The sequence below is a fragment of the Felis catus genome, chromosome C1 (genome assembly GCF_018350175.1).
Source record: "Felis catus isolate Fca126 chromosome C1, F.catus_Fca126_mat1.0, whole genome shotgun sequence".
In the NCBI taxonomy this organism is placed as follows: domain Eukaryota; kingdom Metazoa; phylum Chordata; class Mammalia; order Carnivora; family Felidae; genus Felis; species Felis catus.
In genome coordinates, this window is record NC_058375.1 from 105,201,700 (window position 1) to 105,214,220 (window position 12,521).

The 12,521-nt window shown below is 44.7% G+C and overlaps 1 protein-coding gene across 11 annotated transcripts in view; it reads left to right on the forward strand.

The window, feature by feature from the left end:
- Positions 1–11,036, forward strand: part of RPRD2 (regulation of nuclear pre-mRNA domain containing 2) — a 105,285-nt gene extending 94,249 nt beyond the window's left edge. For 2 of the 11 annotated variants that reach the window (XM_045033463.1, XM_045033466.1), the window contains 2 exons: positions 360–3,126; positions 6,605–7,034. In XM_045033463.1, coding sequence (XP_044889398.1) covers positions 360–3,126; positions 6,605–6,644 — 2,807 coding nt within the window. In that variant the 3' untranslated portion in view covers positions 6,645–7,034. Of the gene's footprint in view, positions 1–359; positions 4,891–5,343; positions 6,584–6,604; positions 7,035–10,712 lie in introns of those variants that run through there. The other 9 variants (XM_045033469.1, XM_045033468.1, XM_045033467.1 and 6 more) reach the window with 6 other exon arrangements.
- Positions 11,037–12,521: the final 1,485 nt, after the last annotated feature.

Genomic DNA, 12,521 nt, shown 5'->3' on the forward strand with positions numbered 1-12,521 from the left:
GTGTTATTTTAAGGATAATTTGCCTCCTTTCTCTTCCTGCTTTGTCTTGTTTAAACTATGAATGATTCTGACACTAAAATCTTCCCTTTCCTGTTGCCTTTTATTGTGCTGTGTTAGACTTGTTTGATGACTGTACTAGAAACATTTCAGTAATTTGCTCTCTTTATATTGAGAAATAGGTCCAGTATTTTCTATGACATTTAGCCATTGCTTGTTTGGTCTGGATTCTCTTTGGCCTCATATTTTAATGTCTATCTGGTTCCCGCTGGAATGAATGAGAATATCCGATTAGCCTACATTGTTTTAATTGTAGGGCAGGCAGTTGTTCTTTTTAACTCCTTTAATCTCTGTTTCTACAGGCCTGTCATCTTTACTTCAGAGTGTTACTGGGAACCCAGTCCCAGCCAGTGAAGCTGCATCCCAGAGCACTTCAGCTTCCCCTGCAAACACCACAGTCTCTAGCATCAAAGGAAGAAATCTGTCCTCCAGTACCCAATCCTTTATTCCTAAAAGCTTCAACTATTCTCCTAATTCATCAACTTCTGAAGTCTCTTCGACATCAGCTAGCAAGGCCTCAATTGGGCAAAGCCCGGGGCTCCCAAGCACTACTTTTAAGCTACCATCCAACTCTATGGGGTTTACAGGAACCCACAGTACTAGCCCTGCTGCCCCACCTACTGAAGTTGCCATGTGCCAATCTTCAGAGATCTCCAAGCCAAAGCTGGAGTCTGAGTCCACCTCTCCAAGCCTGGAAATGAAGATCCACAACTTCTTAAAAGGTAATCCTGGTTTCAGTGGCTTAAACTTAAACATCCCAATCCTGAGCAGCTTGGGGTCCAGTGCCCCAGCAGAAAGCCACCCCTCAGACTTCCAGCGTGGCCCTACTAGCACGTCAATTGACAACATTGACGGAACCCCTGTGCGGGACGAACGGAGTGGGACGCCCACCCAGGATGAGATGATGGACAAGCCCACATCCAGCAGTGTAGACACCATGTCCCTGCTTTCTAAGATCATTAGCCCTGGTTCCTCAACACCCAGCAGTACAAGATCACCACCCCCTGGGAGAGAGGAAAGCTACCCCCGGGAACTCTCCAATTCTGTATCTACATATCGACCTTTTGGCCTGGGCAGTGAATCACCCTATAAACAGCCTTCGGATGGAATGGAGAGGCCATCTTCCCTGATGGACTCTTCACAGGAGAAGTTCTATCCAGATACTTCTTTCCAGGAAGATGAGGATTACCGAGATTTTGAATACTCAGGGCCTCCACCCTCTGCCATGATGAACCTAGAGAAGAAGCCGGCCAAGTCTATCCTGAAGTCAAGCAAGCTCTCTGATACCACCGAATACCAGCCAATCCTCTCCAGTTATAGCCACAGGGCCCAAGAATTCGGGGTAAAGTCTGCCTTCCCTCCATCTGTAAGGGCTCTCCTGGACTCTAGTGAGAATTGTGACCGGCTCTCCTCTTCCCCCGGGCTATTTGGTGCCTTCAGCATAAGAGGGAGTGAACCGGGGTCTGACCGGTCACCGTCACCGAGTAAGAATGATTCATTTTTCACCCCTGACTCCAACCACAATAGCTTGTCTCAGTCTACCACTGGGCATCTCGGTTTGCCGCAGAAGCAGTACCCAGAGCCTCCTCACCCAGTCCCACATCGTTCCCTTTTCTCTCCGCAGAATACCCTTGCCGCTCCCACGGGCCACCCACCCACACCAGGCGTGGAGAAAGTCCTGGCCCCCACCATTTCCACCACGTCGACGATTGAGTTTAAGAATATGCTTAAAAATGCCTCGCGAAAGCCCTCGGATGATAAGCATTTTGGCCAGGCCCCCAGCAAGGGCACTTCAAGTGATGGTGTCGGCCTGTCAAATCTCGCCCAGCCCAGCTTGACAGCCACCGATCAGCAGCAGCAAGAAGAGCACTACCGCATAGAAACCCGAGTCTCCTCCTCCTGCTTAGACTTGCCTGACAGCACCGAAGAGAAGGGGGCCCCTATAGAAACCTTGGGTTATCATAACGCATCCAATAGGAGGATGTCAGGGGAGCCGATACAGACCGTAGAGTCCGTCCGAGTTCCTGGGAAGGGAAATAGAGGACACGGGCGCGAGGCTTCAAGGGTGGGTTGGTTTGATCTGAGCACCTCAGGCAGCTCCTTCGACAATGGCCCCACAAGTGCCTCTGAGTTGGCATCCCTTGGGGGTGGGGGCAGCGGAGGCCTCACTGGCTTTAAAGCAGCACCATACAAGGAACGGGCATCCCAATTTCAGGAAAGTGTCGGCAGCTTCCGTTCCAACAGTTTCAACTCAACATTTGAGCATCATCTCCCCCCATCCCCCTTGGAACATGGGACACCCTTCCAGAGAGAGCCAGTGGGGCCGTCATCTGCCCCACCTGCCCCTCCTAAGGATCATGGGGGTATCTTCTCTCGAGATGCACCCACTCATCTACCCACAGTGGATCTTTCGAACCCCTTCACAAAGGAGGCGGCCCTGGCCCATGCTGCCCCACCCCCTCCTCCTGGAGAGCACAGCGGAGTTCCTTTCCCCACCCCACCCCCTCCTCCACCCCCTGGGGAACATAGCAGCAGTGGTGGGAGTGGTGTTCCCTTTTCTACTCCACCTCCTCCTCCACCCCCTGTTGACCACTCTGGGGTTGTACCCTTCCCAGCTCCACCACTGGCAGAGCACGGAGTGGCAGGAGCTGTGGCAGTATTTCCCAAGGACCATAGTTCCCTTCTTCAAGGGACCCTGGCTGAGCATTTTGGGGTGCTCCCAGGACCCAGGGACCATGGGGGCCCCACCCAACGGGACCTCAACGGCCCTGGCCTTAGCCGTGTACGAGAGAGCCTCAGCCTACCCTCCCATTCTCTGGAGCACCTGGGCCCAGCCCATGGAGGAGGAGGTGGGGGAGGCAGCAACAGCAGCAGTGGCCCCCACTTGGGTCCCTCACACAGAGACGCCATCAACCGGAGTGGTATGATTTTGCGGAATCCCCGGCCAGACTTTCGGCCTAGGGAACCTTTTCTCAGCAGAGACCCATTCCACAGTCTAAAGAGACCCAGGCCACCTTTTGCTAGGGGCCCTCCGTTCTTTGCACCAAAACGCCCATTCTTCCCTCCCAGGTACTGATGGAAACCAAGGGAAAAGCATTTTGAACAGTCTAGAGAGCATTGGAAGTAGAGTTTGATTTATTATTGTTTTTATTTGATTTCCTTCCTTTGATCTTTTTTTTTTTTTTTTAATGACAAAGGGCCTCCCTTCGAAATTAAAAAGTCAAACATGCTTGCATTTCACTATTCCATCCAGTCTGCTCTCCCACTGCACTTAACCCAAGCTACTTGTATTTTACAGAGGCTGGGGGGCAAAGAAACACAACCAGAGCCACTTCATTTGGCTGGGGGTTTGAGGGGGTGGGGAGGAAAACAACTCTTACCCATTTACTGAAGAGTATTACATTTGAAATAAAACTTCCATCAGTACAGAGAATAACGTGCAATGTTGGGATGTTCTTTGGGCTTGGCTTATCAAGTAGTCAATGGAAGGATCCCTTTCCCCTTCTCTCTCCCATTGAGTAACTACTGTGACCAGCTTGGCTCCCTTTCCTGTATGCTCTGTGCCCTGCTGACAAGCCGAGAGATGTTGCAAGGGGAAATAGGTGGGAGACCGTGGACCTTTGAAGTTTTGTTTTGTTTTGTTTTGTTTTGTTTTTTAAAGACCTATTGAAGTTGGGTTCTTTACCTTTCTCCTAAAATCTTACAAAAAAAAAAAAAAAAAAAAGAAATGAACCTCTTCTTCTAAAGGACTATTTGGAACTTTGAGGACATACAGGTGTCATTCTATCCTAGTAAAAATTATTACTCTTCATCCTTGGAATGAAGGAGAGGGGGCTAAATATAATCTCCAGGTTAAAATAAGGTGTGCCTCCAATGTTAGAGTTAGAGACAGGAACCAGTAACGGTGCCGTGTGACCTGCCCATTGCTCATAAATGAGAACGGGAGACTTCTATAGCTTGGCACGTCCTGCAACCAAGCTCATGCTTCCTGCTTTTCTTTCTTGATTGACTTTTTCTCCCTCAGTTTGCACGTCTGCTTTGGCCAGAAAGAAAAGTCACTACAGTTGACAATTGCTAATAAAGGCGCAACTGAAATATTATCTTTGAATTTTTTAATGTAAGAGATAGATTTTTTACCATGATGCCTCCCAAATGTTAAGTGATGCTTGATGGTTTTCAGCAAAGGTGGAGTAGTAGGGAAAGGGAACTATTGACCTGCATCTTTCTTTCCTCTTCGCCCTAGTCCTGCATTTACCCCTGTTCTTGGTATTTCAAAGGAGGAGGTTGGATAGCATCTTTCTATACATTCTACCTCTTCAGAAGTGTTTTAGTGACAAGTGGGTATACATATCTTTACAGAGGAGGACCTGAGAAATCCAAATTTCCCCCATTCTACAGCTAGCAGCCTGTCACATTTCAAGGCTCAAGCCTTATCTCCACCTTCCGCTTCCCCTAGGAAATAAAGAATGTTTCTGCCCTTAGTCATTTTACACAAGAATGGTTTGCTTTCCTTCTCCCCAAACTGAAAGGCTTCTTTATATTTCCACAACTAGTACTGGGAAAAAAGACAATCAGTACGCTTTGAGTGTTTATAACTTTATATCAAGGAACACTGAAAAGCAAATACTGCTTTACTATTATTTTATATTATTTAGTGTCTTACCCCAAGGTATACACACTGGTAATATCCAGCTAGATGAGTAAAACAATGTGTTCTTTTTTAGGGAATCCTAGCAAGCTTCATATTTTCTTCTATGTGAGTATAGAACTGTAGGAAGTATAGGGATTGCTTTGGATTCCTCTAGTAAAATATTAAAGATGGGGGAGAGTGGACAACATAGTGACAGAAGATGACTCTTTGTGTCAGCATAAACTTGCTTTTCAGATCAAGAGCAGCTTAAACCAGGTGTGCGTCATAGTTTGGGAGTTTTTGTGTAATTTATTCCATGTTATTTATTTGGGCTTGCCATGTGCTCTGTGGCTAGGAGGCCACGAGTCCTTCATCTTCCTGATGCATTTCTGGTCTTAAGCCAACTGTTGTGTCTTTGACCCTCTCGAGACTCTCCGCCCTATAGCTCTCCCCCACAAAAATGCATGATGCCATGACCTTGTGTGTGGGGTGGGGTGTATAGTGTAGCAAAGCAAAGAAATGATATAGTTACGTTGAGTCCTGAGACATTTGTTTAGGGAAAAGTGTAAGCAAGAGTAAGGGGAGGGGTGGGGGGGAGGGGGGGAGAGAGTTCTAATTGACTCAAAACTGAAATGGATTTTTTTTTTTTTTTGCAGAAATTAAGTGGGATGTTTTTCATTCTAGAATAAAAGAATGTGAATTCTTTCTGCTGCTCTTGTTTAAGCTAAAAGTAACGTTTACTTGAAAAGGCTCTCTGACCATTTGATTTTATCAGAAAATGTGGAGATGTCAGGAAAGTGGCTTCCTAAATGTTGGGGCAGGGTGATTGTCCTCAAAAGCATGATGACTAATACATGAAAGGAAGACCTTGTACAGTTTAAAAGATGGACTTTTAAGGGTTGGGCTCTTTTGTGGGGTGTTTTGTTTTTTAAGCTACAAAATCCTCATTGAGTTTGTTTCAGGATGGACGGGAGGATTTGTATGTGACTGTCGGGTGTTAACTTTAAGGAAGTCTGTCTACAGCAGTAAATGAAGACGACAGTGTATATATGTGATATAGTGAAAAAAGACAATTCTGGTATTCATAACATGAAACAAAGGGGTTTTATTCTTTCTGTGTCTGTGATTTAAAACTCCACGCCCATGCTCTGACTTTTGTATTTCAACCTGAGTTTAAAAATATAATAAACAAGATTTTTTTAAAGAAAGCATAACATAGTGTGTCTTGGCAAGGACATGATTTATATGAAATCAGAATATGCGAAGTTGTTACTAAGGTCCTTGGTGCTCACTGTAAAATCACAGACAGAGAATTGGTGGGGGGTCGTGAATATGCTGGTACTGCTTAAAACGCAGTGATAGTATCAGAAATCAAGTCCTTAAGTATTGAGAGTTTGCTCTCCAGTCAGCTTAGATGACAGCCCCCTCCCTATTTCTCTCTGCCCTCCCAAAAGGTGAGCATAAATGGATTTTGGTTTGATGCCAGGGAGGGTAAAATGATAAGAGAGTAGGACTTTTATCCTTTTTGATCCCAGGAATACAACGTTTGTGATATATATGGTACAGCTAACCTATCTGGATAATGTGAATATGCTAAACTTCCTAATTGCAGAATATTCACTATCAGTCCTGAAGTTATCGGGTCATGCAGAATTAAGCTTCAGCTGTTAATTGTTTTGAAGCCGCTGTAAAATACTGCTTTCTCCCCCTTTTTTTCCTCCCCCCCCCTTTTTGAATGGGTGGGGGGTGCCTGTTAAGATTAAAATTAGATATGTTGAATGATATTCTCACGTGTTCAGTGTGGAAAACAAAACAAGTACATGCTTTAGAGGCAACAACAATGAAATCCTTTTGAAATGTGTATTAATATCATTTAATAAAATAACTAGTTCTGAAGGTTTGACATTTTTCTTTGAGATTTCGGGCTTTGACCAAGGTCTCCTGGCTTCCGTGGTGAGCACAACTAGGAGAGAAAACTTCTTCAGGAGCTGAAACTGCTGCTTTGTGGAGCAGACCTATGGTTGGAAAATCTAAATTTTCTCCAGCAAAGACCCTACATGACTGTCCAGGGCTGAAGGTGGAACCAGCTACAGGATGCAGAAAGAAGGCCTGGATGTATCTCTGAAGATCTGATTGTATTGGCTTTTGGTATAAGTGTGATGGGGGTCAAGGGGACGGGGTGTGTGCCTGCACATTTGAGGTGCACAGATACCACAGACCACCCGTCTTGTCCCTTCCTTGTGACCACTTGCACTTGCCTGTCTTCCAGCCATTCTTTTTTTTTTTAATCTCTTTGTCCCCAATATTATGTTTTTGTTTTCCAGTTTAATAAAGTATGGTTTCCTTTGTTGTGTGGTTGACTTTCCCCCTCTCACACTGATCTTAATCCAAGTGTTCCCTTTGACTTCCAGTGCTCGGTGTCACTGAAGGCAATCTGAGCCTCTGTGATCTTCATGGCCGTGCGGGTTTTCTGTTTGATCCTCTGTAATTCAGTTTTGGAAAGGGGATGATGGGTGGGGTAAAATCAAGATGTTAAGGGAGTGGTTGGTAATGAAGTGGGATATACTGTATGGATAACTATTTGTGTATGTCTTCAAAAAGTTGTACAGTTGTGAGTGAAGAAGCATTTTTGAAGCAAGCCTAGAGTTGGGGTGGTTGTGGTAGGGATCCTTCTGGTTCATTCTTTTCCCACATCTACCCTTCTTGCTGTGAATGGCAGTCTGTCATACATAAGCCACACTTAACCCTCTCTTGCCCTATCCCTTTTTCATACCCCAGTGAAGCTTAATAAAAGGAATGTTGGCTTTAAGGGGTGAAGAGAGAGTCACCACATCTGGACCCCACCTAGGTCACTGGCGGGGTAAAAGGTTCTAAATAGCAACCTTCATTACGTGAAGTTCCACACGTCACTGGACACTTCAGAAATAGCAGCCTAGGAATACACCCAGTAGGTAGGGCATACAGTTGTATTGGCTGCTTCTGGAATCTGGCTCACCCTTTTCCTTATCCCCTCTTGGCACTTTGACTTGCCCAATTGGTTTCTTTCTCCACCCCCAAGGAATCAACAGCTTTTAGACTTCCACATTTGCCTTTCTGGGCATGTTGAAAATACACAACTTCAAACCCCTGAATTGTTTTATTTAAGGCACTCTGTAGAAGAGGGATGCGTTACCCACTCATGTATGTAGGCAGTAACACAAACATCATCCAAATGGGTTTTGGGGTATTGGGGCGTTTCTCATACTTGTTTATGAGTAACTATGGACATGTCCAGTCAGCTGCTGTTCACAATTGCTGAGTAATAACTCACTGAGACTGCATAGACAAAGCTACAAGAGGTTCACGCAAGTGAGATAGCTCTTAAGTAAACATCCTCTTCTCCCTTCTCCCCCCCACCCCCATAGAAGTAAGGAGAAGCGCGTGCTTTGAAGGAAAGGAGCAAGTGCAGTGTAAAACTGCCAAATTGCTTCTAACTGCTGGGGAAGAGCGCATTTAATGCTTAGTTAAGTCTGAGGAAAAGGGCATAACGCTGACGTCTACTTAGGAATTGCTACTGTAGTTACCTAATGGCACCATCATTTTTTTTCTTCTGCCCTTACCCTTTGTTCTCACTGTAGCAAGAGTCAAAAGTTGAAAATACAGACATGGGTGGAGGGGCTAGTGAGCAGTGCCAAAAGAAAAAAACAAAACAACAAATACAGGCTGCAGGGTTTTGTTTGACTCAAAAGTGTGCTGGCTAAACCCATCTGCCCTGGATCTGTTGGATTCATAGCAACTTTACTTCCTCATCCCCATTATGTCTCCTTTATTCTTGCCACATAATTTTGTGGGAAAGAGAAGATAAGAGAACTTGAAACTTTGTACATTTTCCTTGTGGTATTTCAGTTGGAATGGATAGAGAGGAGATGGCCCCGTCCAGTTCCCTGTTTCTTCCTCCCCATGGCTAGAAATCCTTCCCACTTGTATGAAACAACACATAAGATCCCGTGTCTGCTAAACAGCCAACCATCGCCGAGGGCAGTAGAGATCAGTAAAGGATTAATTTGAGATCTTGATTATTGGGCAGTGGGCTTGGTTGTACATTGCCTTCTAGAGCTGTACCTAGGACCTTCTTTGAGAGTACTTTGCTCTTGACCTTTGTTTTTTACTTCCAACATCAACCTAAGCTGACACATCCCTGCGCCGGCTCCTGTGTTGGGAGACTGCTACGTTTTTTCCCTTGGCCTTACCTCACACCTCAGGGTCACTTAAAGGGGAAGGGGGCTTGGAGATGGCTCTGTCTTTGTTTCTCTTTTACAGACTCAAGAGTTGTCTTGGGGAAGGGAAATCAGAGATTCTAGGTGAGCTGAAGGCCTTTTTTTTTCCCCGAAAACAACTCATCCCCAGGCCCTGATAGGAAGTTTCCCTCTTTTTATTTATCAGCAAATGTGGCAGGACTTTATCTCCTTTTTTCTGGCATCTTAAAGTAAAACCTTGGCCCCACCCTGCATCTTCATCACTAAGGATTTGGGGTGTTTTTTATGTGTTTGTTTTAAGTAAATATAATCTCCCCACACCACCTACTTTTAGCCACTTGGCTGGTTCTCTGGGCCTCAAAAACATTTGGTGACAATGACAAACCTTTATATATTTCACCCTCTTAAATTTTGCTTTTTTACCTCTGGTATCTTTTCTACTTCTTGGGTACAGAGAAATTTTGTGAAGAGCTGGGATAAATTTGGAGGTATGTGTTGATCCTGGTGACAAGTGGAAATGTACTTTACCTTCAATGGAGAGCATTCTTACATATATGTAGTTTAGGAATATAAATACAACACCTCTTCAACAAAAGCTTTAGCTAACTGGTGATGTTCTAAAAGTGGAGTAAAGCTGAGAATTTCCCAAAATGTGATTAATGGTCTAGGATACCCATTACTGAGGATTGCCTTTTCCCTGGACTAATGTGAAATCTGCTGGCATTATTTTCTAAACAGTTATTTCTTCTTTGGTCAGAGAAAATCTGGTAAGACGGGTCTTTTCTTGGCTTTTTATTAGACCCTTTTCTCCACTCTATATTAAAGGCCTCTTTGGCTCTCCAAGTGATGTACCCTGGAGAGAAAACGGGAACTCTGCTATCAAACATAATGCATTAGGACTGTTCTGATCACTGAAAGGCAGCACGGCATGGCATAACACAGGCTTTGGATTCGGATTGACTGAGGCTTGACTTCTCTGAGGGTTTTCTGTGTTTTAAAGAGAACATGAAAAGAGCTATTACTTGTCAGGGTTCTTGGAATTAAATGATAGTGAAGGCATCACACTTGGCACATAGTGGGTGTTTGGTGATATTCTGGGTGGAAGGTAAGAGAAGTTTTAGAGATAGATGTTTCCCAGGCAGACTAGTGGGTTAAAATTCCCCGAGGCTGAGACATGGTGGTCACAGACCAGAAATTGTAAAAGAACAGATGATTAATGCATTGGTCTTAACTAGCTTGCTCTTCCTTGCTAGCTGGCTGGCTTGTTTGCTACAAGGAGAAAAATGTAATAACTCCTGACATTCCTTCCTTCCTCCACTGCAACACAAGTTACATAGGTGATGATGTAGTCGTTGATTGATGGGTATCCCATGAGCCCTCAGTTCACGGCATTGCATACAGTAAGTCAGTGCATGTTTGAGGGATGAGTGCTGGAAGCTGCCGTAACAGTGTAGCCTACTTATTCTACCATCCCTCTAGTATCTGACAAAAGAGGACAAGGTACAATGATCAAAGAATGTATGTGTCAGTAAATTTATCCTTTGGAGTTTTAAGTCAATACAGTGATTGATACATTCTTAATTCAATACTGAGCACCTACCATTTTGTTACCTGCAATGTAACATTCCCATCCCTTTTGATGCAAAGCCATGGAAAAAGTTCTGCTTGTCACACTTTTTGAACGCCATTTTAAAATCCTCTCTGCCTTTTCCCAGCCCTCCACACCACCCCTCCCACACACAAGTAATTTTCCTGTTCCACAGTCTTGTCTGTTTCTTTTTTTATTTCAGGGTGTCTTAACATACCAGGAGAGGGAGCCAAGATCCAGAGTGATGCCTGTGACTCAAATCAACTGCTGCCTTCCCCAGAAAGAACCTCTGGCCTCTGGAAACCTAGATTTAACAGCTTTCTCTGACAGCTCTTCCTCCACAACTCTTGATTCCATCACCATTGGAAAATTGAGAACCATCTAACCATCCCCACCCCCAGGTGAGGGGACGAAGGGGAGTTACTGAGAACCTTACAGCTGCTCCTAAGTCCATTTCCCCTCATACTTTACCACAAATGTGACTGTGTTTCAATTTTTACTGTATAAAATAAACCAAATATACCCAGTCCTCTGTCCTAGATATCACAGGGAGTAAGAAGAGATTAAAGGAAGTGGAGAGCTAGGATGGGAGTGAGAGGCAAGGTCTTGTGTAGGAAACAGAAAGCTAAGATTCTAGGGTCAGGTGCCTCTTTCTGAAGTGATGGAGTATACTGGAAGTAAATTCTGTTGTCAGAGATAGCATGGTGTGGTAGAAGAGTGTAAAATTTGGATTCAAGGGGCGCCTGGGTGGCTCAGTCGGTTAAGCGGCCGACTTTGGCTCAGGTCATGATCTCACGGTCTGTGAGTTTGAGCCCCGCGTCAGGCTCTGTGATGACAGCTCAGAGCCTGGAGCCTGTTTCGGATTCTGTGTCTCTCTTTCTCTGACCCTCCCCCGTTCATGCTCTGTCTCTCTCTGTCTCAAAAATAAATAAACGTTAAAAAAAACACAAAAAACTTGGATTCAAAATCTAGTATCAGCACTTACTGTTTGACCTTAAGTCATTTATTTTCTCTGACCTTAAATTCTTTCATCTGTAAAATTAAGAGGTCGCTAAGGTCCCTCTTAAGCAATATGACTATTTAGAAATTGCAAGAAGTGCCCTCTGTAGATTCTTTGGTCCAGCCCCAAAGCTATTAAATTTATTTATTCTAACGGCTTGTCGCTATTATAGCCCATTACTGAGTACCACTCATGATTTACATGAAACTAACCTCGACAATTGGGAGTGTTACTATTATTATACCCATTTTGTTTTTTTAAGATTAAAAAAAATTTTTTTAATGTTTATTTTGAGAGAGAGGGAGAGCACAAGCCACAGAGGGGCGAAGAGAGAGGGAGACAGAGAATACCAACCAGGCTCCATGCCAATCAGCGCAGAGCCCTCTGCTACGATCAGCCCCAAGGAACCAAGAGATCATGACCTGAGCAGAAATCAAGAGTTGGACGCTTAACCTACTGAGCGACCCAGGCGTCCCTAGATTTTTAAAGTAATCTCTATGCCCAAAGTGGGGGCTCCAACTCACAACCCCAAGATCAAAAGTCTCACGCTCCACTGACTGAGCCAGCCAGGAGCCTCTATTGCTATTTTATATATGAGAAAATCGAAGTTTAGAAGAAACGGAGTAATCCACCTAAAATTATATTGTGAATGGCAGGTCCAGGATTTAACACTTGGTTCCAACGTCTATCCCCCTGCTTTCTACCTGCCAGTAAAGACGATATAAAAGAAAACCTATGGTTAAAAGGAAATGACTAGCTACCCTTTCCCCTCCGTTTTTCTCCCACTCTCATTTCTCATGAGTTTTCACTCCCCTTTCCTCCACGCTGCAGAATATGCTCTTGCTACCCCTAGCTGAAACTGCAAGTTTCGGGATTGGGAGTGTGTGTAACAGTTTAGGTCTTCCGGCAGCCGGAACCACCCACACCACCGCTCAAGCAGTGTGGGGCGGACCACTTCGGAGCTCCTGGAGGTGGTCTCAGATTAGAGTGGCAGCTGCCGCAGCCAATGGG